The sequence below is a fragment of the Stegastes partitus genome, unplaced genomic scaffold, assembly GCF_000690725.1.
Source record: "Stegastes partitus isolate 25-593 unplaced genomic scaffold, Stegastes_partitus-1.0.2 Scaffold375, whole genome shotgun sequence".
Classification (NCBI taxonomy): Eukaryota; Metazoa; Chordata; class Actinopteri; family Pomacentridae; genus Stegastes; species Stegastes partitus.
In genome coordinates, this window is record NW_007578106.1 from 457286 (window position 1) to 468415 (window position 11130).

The following is an 11130-nucleotide window of genomic DNA, read 5'->3' on the forward strand; positions in this document are numbered from 1 at the left end:
TTAGCTCAAATTTCACTTTGTTTTTCACTGAAGTTTGCTTAGCGCTTGATTGCACAGATGTTCTCTACCTCTCACACAGTCAGGTTAGGATGTCCAACACAATAATCCAACTCAGGTTTAGTGTTCAGTGAACTTTTAAACAAACATTGATTCACATAAAACCACTATCAGTTGTTCGTGACACATTTGCAGCTCTTCATATTCTTTAATTCCCTCCCATTTCAGAGGACAAAGACTAAAGATAATGACATGAAGTCAAACCCTGTTTTATGGCGCTTCAGCCGATAGTCAAAGTCAGCAGTTGTGCGATCCGAGGCTCAGACACCAGTCGCACTGTCGAGCTGATCCCTCACAGGTTAGCAGACAGAGCAGCAGAGCTGTAAGTTCAAACTAATCTACTGTAATGTGACGGACAGTTGATGATCATGTGTGATTTGTGTTGCTGTGATCCGGGTAGGACCAGTGTACAAATGAAAACAGTGCTATAGAAGTGTGGATATGTGTAGATTTGGAATTTCACTATGTTCATGTTTTTATGCTGGCAAAAAGTCATTCACTTCATATGATTTGTGTTTTTCAAGGTTTGGAGGAAGTCCTGTGTTCCACTGAGTAAGTCTGCTTTTCATCTTGTTGCTCATGAGTTGACCCCCGTCACTGTGAATGCTAATGCTAACAAAACAGAATGATCAGAGCAGAACACTTAGACTGCAAAAACACAATACAACCTTCATTTTTACAAAAATCTGTAACATATCAATGTATGCAAAATGGCATAATAACAAAATATTGTGTTTGACTTGGCGTGGCATGTCGACTTTTGGAACGTCGTAATCTTTAAGACTTTGGGCCGAAGATAAGGCCTACTGTACAGAGATAAATGCTGCTGTTATTGTGATAGGGGCTGAAGCTGTGTATTTGTTTGTATGATAAATTGTGATTAAATTGTAATTGATGCAAATGATCTCTTGAGTCAATAAAAAAGAAACTCCGAGAACTTCTATCGCAGTTAATTATAGCAACAGGTCTCCTTGTATCTGCTTAACAATTGGACGTCAGGTTTAAAAGTTTACACTGAGGGAAAGATAGTACTTTACTTTGATACCTACTGATTTAGTAAACTCGGCAGCCCAGTGTGTAACTAAAGTCAAATTTTTTTCTCTCCCTTTGAAGGAAGTTTACATTTAATCCTAAAGAGGGAATAGACAACCCAGTGATGGTCATCACAGACGGTCCAGGTATCCTACAGGAAATTCTTTACCCTCTGTGTCGTAGAACACAATGAAAGTGTGCTTTATGAGAGCGTCGCTGTGTTTCTCCTGGCTCAGACTCTGTGTCAACACCCACCCCACGCCTGTGTGTTCTGAAACGAGAGGAAGGGGAGTCCTATGGCTTCCATCTGCGGGTGGAGCAGGACTGCCAAGGACACATAATCAGAAATGTGGTGTCAGGAGGGGTAGCAGAGCGTCACGGCCTTCGCGATGGAGACAAACTTCTGGAAGTCAACGACAGCTTTATTGATGATGCTCCTCACTCTGAGGTAAGATGAGCTTCCTCCATTATTTAAAGGACAGAAGCCGCTGTAAACAAGTCATTGGATTCTAACTGGATCTACCGCGTTTCTCTATTTATAAATCAGGTGGCGAGAAAGATCAAGCTAAGTGGAAACCAGTTATGTTTGTTAGTGTTGAGTGAGGAGGAGTACGATCAGGCTGTGTCCCAAGGTCAGGACCTCCGAGCTCTGGTCAGAACTCACAAGGACGATGACTGTAAACCACCCAGACTCTGCCACATCAGCAGGGATCCTGCCTCCGGCATGGGCATCAGCTTTACACCCTTGGAAGGTAACACTTCTCCTGGCAATCACAAGCGGTCCAAAGTTCAAGATTAGATGTCTGACAGGTAAGTTAAGTGTGGGCCGTTGCTCAGGTGCTCCTCGTGTTTCTGCTCCATAGGAGTGAAAGGTCGCTTCTCCGTGAGCCTGGTGGCAGGAGGAGCAGCAGAGAAGGCCGGCGTCTGTAAAGGAGATCGCCTGGTGTGGATGAATGGAGCCACGGTGTCCGATCTCACACACTCTGCACTCAGCAGGATGGTTAGTCATAGGCCTGCTTCTATAATACATATGATAGACAAATAATGAATGCATTGATAAAATGTAAATCAGAAAATGCAAAAAAAAATAAAAATCTCAAAAGGCACATGAACACAAACAACATTGTTGTATCCAGCCTTGGCTAACAAAAATGTTTTGTTATAGATGAAAAAATGTGGCCACCAAATCACCATTCTGGTGGTTGACAGTGAGAGTGAGCAGAAGTACATCCAGAGGAGGATGCCCATCCTCCCCACCATCGCTGTTCCACGCAGCCTGCCATACAGAGCCAGAAAGCTCCAGCTGGTCTCTGGGTCTGAGGGCTACGGCTTCCTCCTGCGACTGGAGAAGTCGCCATCAGGACGCACATGTGAGAGGACAAAAAAAAACACAAAGGCACAAAACTCAGACATAAATTAGAATGTTTGACTTTAACTTTTACATTGTCTTGATCAATAGTTCATGTTCTGCGTGACATGGACAAAGGAGGTCCAGCAGAGAAAGCGGGGATGCGGGACGGAGAGCTGCTGCTGGAGGTCAACGGCGAGTTGGTGGAGTCACTGACGCATGAGGAGATTGTGGACAGAGTGAGGCTGAGTGGACAGCAGGTGTCCCTCACCACCATCACTCCCCACGGGCTGGAGTTTTATACCCGGGTGGGCATCGCTTACCACATACATGTCTGCTCCAAAGTGCATTTTTTAAATCCAGATGCTTTGAATCCTGAGAACAGGAGCCATATTTAAACATTTTTATGTCCAGATAAGGGTCATTTTTAAAATTGTGTCTTTGATTTGTTTTCTCTGTGCAGCTGGGTCTGTCTCCTCTTCTGTACTGTGAGGATGCGGCTGCTGAGGAAGAGAAGGAGAGCAGTGTGCCGGTCTCTGCAGCAGAACCACCAAAGGAGATGGATGGTTCAGGCAGGACTAGACTCTGCTCTATCCAAAAGGGCACTCTGGGCTTTGGCTTCAACCTGGGTTGTCTCCCAGAAAGTCCTGGAACTTTCATCAGTCAGGTAGGAATTACATTTTTTTTTTGTACTGACAAAAAAAACAAACCTCCATGTATTTATTTTATTTTTAATTGTGATGGTAGATATTGCTTTCTTGCCTCCCTGTAGGTGGCTGTTGATGGTCCTGGGGAGCGTGCTGGACTAGTTGTTGGTGATGTAGTGATGGAAGTCAATGGACAAAATGTGGAGAAGAAAGATCTGGAAGATGTGATCATGCTTGTGAAAGAAGGAGGATGTTCTCTGTCATTACTAGTCATGGATAAGACACACAATAAGAAGACGAAAGAGACCGACTCGCCTGCTACAGACGTCACCGACACAGAGGTGAAGATCACTCAGTGTGATGTACGACACAAATGCTCACACAAATCATCAAACATCTCTCACACATGTTCTTGCTTGTTTCTCTGCAGGATTACGAGATAACGTTTTTGTGAGCGGCAAGATGCTGAATCCTGACGTCATTCTCTGGCACCGTCTGCCCGCTGAAGAGATTTTAAACTGAGCTGAACAAGAGAAAAATGCATCTAATATCACTATTAGACAGGAGTAAGTTACCTCGACCCAAGCCGAGGGTTTCACACAGGAACCCAAACAACAAAACAGATAAAATAAGCTGAATGTAAATCAGATTTTGAATGAGTTTAACAACAGTGTATTGATGGTAAAATGATAACGCCATTGTCTTCAGTATTATACGCTTCTTTTAGTGTTAGCCAACAATTACAACACCTGACCTCACTTGTAAAATATAATAATTTCATTAAAGTACGAGGACATAAAACACTCCACAGCCTAAATGACCCTGAGCTCAGAACTGACTGGATGAGACGAATCACACATCCAGAGACATGAGCTGTCCTCCTCTCTCTGACTTGTACAACACATCTATGAAAGGCCCTTTAAAAACTAGGCAAGTGTTGATTGTATTGTTTTCTGAAGCTCTTGTGTCAACATTACGTATAAGAGGCCTGTTCTTGCTCAGAGTGCATGTTTATCGATACAGAAGCCGACTGCAGCGCTTCGTTTCTTTGCTGTTTGAGATTTTAAAGAGTAAAATAGTAAGACAGGAAAAAGAACCCAAAGCAAAGATATAGTGATGTGTACAATAATGTTTATGTAACTTATGTGACCAAGTCTGTTTGTAATTGACATGAAATACACGAGATGAACTTTTATTACTGTCCTCCAAAGTTTTGATTAATGATCTGTCCTCAATCTAATAAAATAAACTATGAATAAATAATACCTGCAGTGCAATTCATGACTGGTCTGTGGTACCAAAATGTAAGCTGTGCATTGACCTTTTAAACTCTGACCTGTCTGCAGCACACTGATGCACTGTTGAAGTGAAGAGTAATCACATCAAACAGTTGAGGGTGTCTTCCTACATCAGCCACACTAAATCATTCAAGTTTAAATCTCAACTTCTGGGAGTCACTGTCCTCTGTGGAGCAAAGCAGGGACCCTCATGTGACTGAAGCCTCATACGTGCCATCTACAGATGTTTTGCATCCTTTGGGTGAACTGACTCAACTTTCACTTCCTAAAACAATCTGTTCATTCCTTCGTTTAGGGATGTAACAGCAGCACGGGGTTTCTCCACATCTTGACAGGGCAGTTAACGGGGATGAATATAGTGCAAGGATGTGGTGATTTTTGCAGCTCGGTAAAGTTCGAAGCACGACATGTTTGGTAGCAGCCATCACAACACGATAAAGTTCATGCCAGGTGATGGAGTATCATGTTCAGAAGGATAACAGGAGGCCAAGTAAATCAAAACCTGAGGAGAATATTTCCAATTCAGTTTTACCATCAGTTTTGGGGAATCAGTGACACAGAGTCTAATTAAAATGTTATGGTTCTATTTATCACTTTTAGATTTTTAACCATCTTAGAAATATCCACCCATCCATTATCTACACACCGCTTAATCCTCACTAGGGTCATGGGGGGCGGAGTCTATCCCAGCTGACTCAGGGTGAAGGCAGGTTCACCTGGTCAGGTAACAGGGCGGTCACTGGCCTTCTAAATGCCCCTCTGAGACATAGAAACTCTTTGCACATTTATTCCATTGAACCATTTTCAAAAAGAGTCCCACACAATGTCTAACTTGCAAAAATGCATTTATTTGCAACAATTCTGTGCTCGACCTTCATCAGGCAAAATGATTTGGTCCAGAGAGAAGCCGTCCTGAGTAGGGAGTGGCTGTAATCACTCAACATCCCCCCACAGGAAGGCATGAACTGTAAAGTATTACTCCATCAAATCACAGCTTTCAATATTATACAGAAAGTACAAATCATTAGTGTATGTAAAAAAATAAAAAAAAAAATCTTTACATAGAACGAATAAAATACTATAGTATGAATGCTTAAAGCCCCAAAATGCCAAGACCACATTAAAAATTAAAAAAAAAAAAAAGAAGAACTATACCAACAGAGTGTACATGTAGCTGAACCTGCGACTGTAATGAAGAAATCCCACAAATAGTAAAATCTACAACAACCATCAGCAGGCCTCCACAGGTAAACGGGACAAAGNGCTGCACGGGGAGAACATGGAGACTCCACGCAGGAAGATCCCGGGTGTCCTCACCGGGATGCCAACCGGCGACCTTCTAGCTGTGAGGCAACAGTGCTACTAACTGCACCACCTTGCAGCCCTCTGTTACTGATCTTAAACTGAATTATTCTTCGTGCAAATTTGCTGTGACATGCTCCTGGAATAATGTTGGATCTTGACGCATTCTTATTCAGTTTTTCATACAGTTTTTCAGGAGCTAATAGAGCTATTTTTCTGGAGTAGTACAGAACAAATAAGAGATGTTTCCTGGCTTCTATTACAGCTTGAGATAATAAAGGAGGGGGCTTTAGCATTCAGGGGGGCAGAAAGATCGATTTTGACTATGAATTTGCGGACATTGCGACTATTGTTTGTGCAGCTTATATTATTACACTAGTTAAAGGTCACTGGCCTTTTAAATGCCCCTCTGAGACATAGAAACTCTTTGCACATTTATTCCATTGAACCATTTTCAAAAAGACTCCCACACAATGTCTAACTTGCAAAAATGCATTTATTTGCAACAATTCTGTGCTCAACCTTCATCAGGCAAAATGATTTGGTCCAGAGAGAAGCCGTCCTGAGTAGGGAGTGGCTGTAATCACTCAACATCCCCCACAGGAAGGCATGGACTGCAAAATATTACTCCACCAAATGACAGCTTTCAATATTATACTGAAAGTACAGATCATTAGTGTATCTAAAATTAAAAATTAAAAAAATCTTTACATAGAAAAATAAAATACTATAGTATGAATGCTTAAAGCCCCAAAAGGCCAAGATCACATTTAAATTAAAAAAAAGAAAAACTACACCAACAGAGTGTACATGGAGCAGAACCTGCGACTGTAATGAAGAAATCCCACAAATAGTAAAATATCCAGTAACCATCAGCAAGCCTCCACAGGTAAACGGGACAAAGTAGACACTGTAAGAAGGATCTACCTCCAGAGGATGGCAGTAATGGGACCCGGCTGCTGTTAAACCACAAAGAAGAAAAGTGATCGGCTGTTTGTGTACAGGCAGCTGAGTGGTCAGCTGCAGGGTCCTTCCACTGGAGGTGACATTCAGTCAACTAGCAGCAACGGGGGACAGTTAGCATCGACAAACGCTTCAACATGGCACAGGCAGTGCAGAAAATGGTCGCTAAAGTGCCCACAATGATCGGCGGTACGTTCATTTGCTGCTTTGTTAATGAGTGTGTAGTAATGGGGACTGGGGAGGCGGTTTGATCCTCACCGACACTGACGACACGTCAGTAGGCCGACAGCGGTCCTGTGACCGAGCCGTGGATGTAAAGCTACCTGATGCTAACCGCTGTAGGAGACACCGCAGTCTTATTTTGCAGTTGCTTCCCTTAATTTACTTTCTTGGAGCTATGTAACTCGGGTATTGCGTGCTGGTTTCTTGTTTTGTTTTATTTTTTTACAGTCATTGAATATTAGCCACACAGCTAATGCTAGTTAGCAACATGCTAACTAGCATTAGCTAGGCGCTCTGCAGCTTAAAATGAATTTAGCCGCTGCAGAGGACAGGAACACCAGAGACTTGAATTTAAGGCGTCACTTGTTTTCTCCTTCTCCCAGCCGCTGTCACCTACTCCAAACCTCGGCTAGCAACCTTCTGGTACTATGCCCGGGTTGAACTTGTCCCTCCTTCCCCTGCCGAGATCCCCAAGGCCATCGAGGGGGCCACCAACCTCATCAAGGGCTTCCAGTCAGGACGTCTGGGTCAAACCACAGTGAAGGTACGTGTGCTGCTGCCACACAGACCTGCTTGTGTGTGTGTGTATGTGTGTGGAAAAGCATTTACTTTTGTAGAAAGGTCATCATCACAACATGTAACGTGTGTTCAGTCCAGAGGGCCATGTCCCATCATAGGACCTCCCAGTCCAGCTGTCAGCGTGTCACCTTTAAACGTAGCTCTCTTGGCTTTTGTCTCTTAGTTAACTGACCAAATAATTTTGTTTAATTCCACGTCATTCACTCTGAAGGTTGGTTGAAAGTTTGATGTACTATTAAATGCTTTGCCCACATATCTGAAACTGGATCTAGAAAGGTAAATTACTCGTTCTACCTGCCAAAGTTATGACAAAGTGAAATAAAAGTAAGTGCAAGTAAATGCCAGCACTGAACAGTAAGATGTATGGATCTCACTGGGACCAGCTTTGTTTTTAAAATAAATTCAACCTGAACAGTGAGAAGTTTGGATATGAAACCCAAACCTCAGTTGTACAAAGAGTTTCCTCATTTAGACACGTTTAAAAAGGACGTTCACATAATTCTACAAACAGTTTATTTCAGTGTGAACACATGTGGGGATACAAGTGTACTTTTATTTATTATAGAGGAGTTGTATGGCTGCAGCTAAAGCTTATTTTAGTTGTCGATTAATCTGTCAGTTATTTCTCCTTTAAGTCGATCAGTTGATTGGTCGATACCATTCCTGAAAACTGTGAGAAATATCAGTGTTTTCCAAAGCCCGAGGTGGTGCACCCAAATGTTGTGTTTTGTCCAAGACCCAAAGATATTTAACTTCCTGTCGTAGAGGAGAAACTAAACTAGAAAATATTCACACGTCAGAAGCCGCAAATAAAAACTGTCCTTATGTTGTTTCCCTAAAAAAAAAAAAAAAGACTGTCAGGGATTAATCCACCTTTAAACTGTTTGTTTTTTTAAATGTAGTAATTATAATATATTTGTAGCTTTAATTTAGTATTAACTGTGTTGTATGCATGTTGGAAAAGCATTTATTTTTGTAATCAATAAATTAGAATATATTCGACCCATAGTGACATGCCACATTATCTTGAATTCCAGTCAAAGCATCTGAACTGTTCTCAGTGCTGTTGTCTCGTAGATTCATTAGCCGTTACTCATGGAGACGGTTCACCGTTATGCAGTCAGCTGGTTGATGTTTTCTTCAGTTGTAAATGATCTTAAAGTTTCACTCGCTAAGGAACAACTGTCGTTTCTGAACAATGAAAACTGAAAAGTGAGATTCATACATCGGACAGGAAGTCTACATGTCAGCAGTACTTAGAGAGCTTTGCTGTTCTGACACATTTGAAAGAAGGATTTTTGTATAATAACACCGACTGTTGGTATAATCATATTCAGATAAGTGGGTACGCAGTGTTTTGTTATTTACTGTGAGACAGGAGGTCGTATAGAGGAGCACTTACTATGGCTGCAACTGGCAGTTTTATTGTCGCTTATTTTCCTGATTAATAGAATAGTTGTTTGGTCTATACAAGGCCAAAAAGTAGTGAAAAATGTTGCCTCGTCTTTTGTGCACAACCCAGTGATGTTCAGTTTACTGTCAGTGAGGGAAACGACAGAAAATATTCACATTTAAGGAGCTACAATCAGAGAATTTTATCTTTCATTTTATTTTAAACAATTACTTGCAGTAATCGATGATCCAAATAGATTGATAGTTAATCAAGCTATATTGCAGCTTTGGTATTTGAGAGATGTTTTATGATTGATGACTGTCCCTGATGGAGGAAATGTGTTAACCATGTCATCCCAGGCCTCTACATCAATACACATTATGTACTACTGATACACAGAAATCAATCATGTTGTCAATTAATCTGTGAAACGTTTCTTGAGTTTGTAATTTGACAAGGACACAAAACATTAAAATGTTTACCGATTTCAAAGCCTGACTGAGGACTTTTTGAGCTCTGACTGTTAGTCTGTGCTGGTTTAAAAAGAAACCTGATTAAATCAATCTACGAGAGAAAAAAGTCACTGTTTGTGTAACACAGTTTTTTTAAAAAAGGAAATCCAACTGAGCCTTTTTGTTTCCTTACAGGATGCTCTCAGGAACGGACTGGTGGCCACTGAAGTGCTGATGTGGTTCTACATCGGAGAGTGCATCGGCAAAAAAGGCATCATCGGCTATGATGTCTAATGTCTGAACTGTCATTCTTTTTGTTTTGTCCTTTTGAGTGTCGTACACTCAACCTCCTGTGAGAATCCTGGGAACCAATAAACAGATATCTATTGTTAAAACTTGGCTCATTGCATTATTTGTACGACTGTAATCTTAGATTCTGTGTTTAGTGGATGTATATCATCTCTCATGTGGGAGTATACAGATAAAGGACATTAGAGTCTTCTCACCACTACTGGCTTTATGTTTTTGGTTTAATTCATACACAGTGCAATAGAGGACAGTTTCATATGTCAGAGCAGGTAAAGATGTAGATGATGAGTGATACTCGGTTTCATGGACGAGGGATCATCCATGTGATTAGCTGTCAGAACAACATCATCTTTATAATCTTTATTCAATAATTTCCCAGGTCTGGGATAAATAAAGTAAACTCTATTTATGTTGTTTACTATAACAAATAAAGTGTCAGGTGTAATACAGACTTAAAACAGATCCTCAAACTGTTAAAAGAAATCTACCTGCAGATGTTCTACTTTATAGGCCGGTGTGGCTGCCAAAAGTATTATCACGACTTTGTCTGAGAAAACCAGGAGATGCATGAAACAAAGTACTCTGCTGTCTCTGTATCTGGCTGCTGCTGACTTTTCCATCTCCTCCTCACTAATACATTTGGAGGTTGTGCTGTAAAAGCAATCTCAGTTTTTGCACATGAAGATAAATATACAGAGAGCTGCTTTTTGTTGGAAATCACATGAGCTGCTGGGGTATTTTCAGAGGTATGATGTGATCTGAGGGTGCCTCTAATGCTTTGTTTCTATTGGTTCTGCTGCCTAATGTAATGAGGAGCCCCTGTGGTCCAGGTGTGTTCACAGGTTACTGAAGAGCTGGCTGCAGTCCAATCATTCACTCTGCTTCCTTCCACAGGTAACACACCTGGGTGTAGCTCTGGAGGTTTAGTTCTTCCTTCAGGACTTGCTTTGCATTTACAACACCTGCACAGACATCATGCACCACACACACCACACACACTCCACTGATCCTCACAACGCTGCACTGTTTTGGCTTTAACTCAGTGAAAACAAGTGTTCATTGTTACACTTGGTGTGTCTCTCCTGTTGTTGTGGCCATTCAGAGGCAGACCATAACAGTGAAGATACCATCACAGCAGATCAGTGAGCTGATATGTTGGCTGCTTGGCTACAAAGTCAGTTCAGTTCCTGTAATCCACCAGCAGATGGCGCTGTGAGCATTAGCGTGAATGTTGCAGCCCTAATGCTGCAGTTTTGTGTTGGTGCAGGTGGTTTGGTTTTTCACAGATGCACGATTAACAAGGACTAGTTCACACACTAGTTGGTAAAGTGAATATTCTGACGCTGATACTTTTCAAACTCCTTCGATCTCGTTTTTGTTAAAGTCCTTTAATTCTTTCCTGGGCGGCACAGTGTTGCAGTGGATAGCGCTGCTACCTCACAGCTGGAAAGTCCTGGGTTTGAATCTCGGCCCTGGATCTTTCTGCGTGGAGTCTCCATGTTCTCCCCGTGCAGCGTGGGTTCTCTCC

General features: G+C 41.8%; 2 protein-coding genes across 2 annotated transcripts; both read left to right on the forward strand.

The window, feature by feature from the left end:
- Window positions 1-269: 269 nt before the first annotated feature.
- On the forward strand, window positions 270-4347 carry nherf4b (NHERF family PDZ scaffold protein 4b). Its single transcript, XM_008284849.1, has 10 exons — window positions 270-355; window positions 1171-1229; window positions 1326-1537; window positions 1637-1841; window positions 1953-2089; window positions 2255-2459; window positions 2549-2745; window positions 2901-3104; window positions 3210-3425; window positions 3515-4347. Exons 1-10 carry the CDS (start codon window positions 270-272, stop codon window positions 3536-3538), a joined length of 1545 nt encoding a protein of 514 aa, XP_008283071.1. The 3' UTR covers window positions 3539-4347.
- A 2332-nt stretch (window positions 4348-6679) lies between these two features.
- Window positions 6680-9688, forward strand: atp5l (ATP synthase, H+ transporting, mitochondrial F0 complex, subunit g). Its single transcript, XM_008284843.1, has 3 exons — window positions 6680-6836; window positions 7253-7413; window positions 9489-9688. The coding sequence occupies exons 1-3, from the start codon at window positions 6785-6787 to the stop codon at window positions 9585-9587; spliced, it is 312 nt and encodes a 103-aa protein (XP_008283065.1). The 5' UTR covers window positions 6680-6784; the 3' UTR covers window positions 9588-9688.
- Window positions 9689-11130: the final 1442 nt, after the last annotated feature.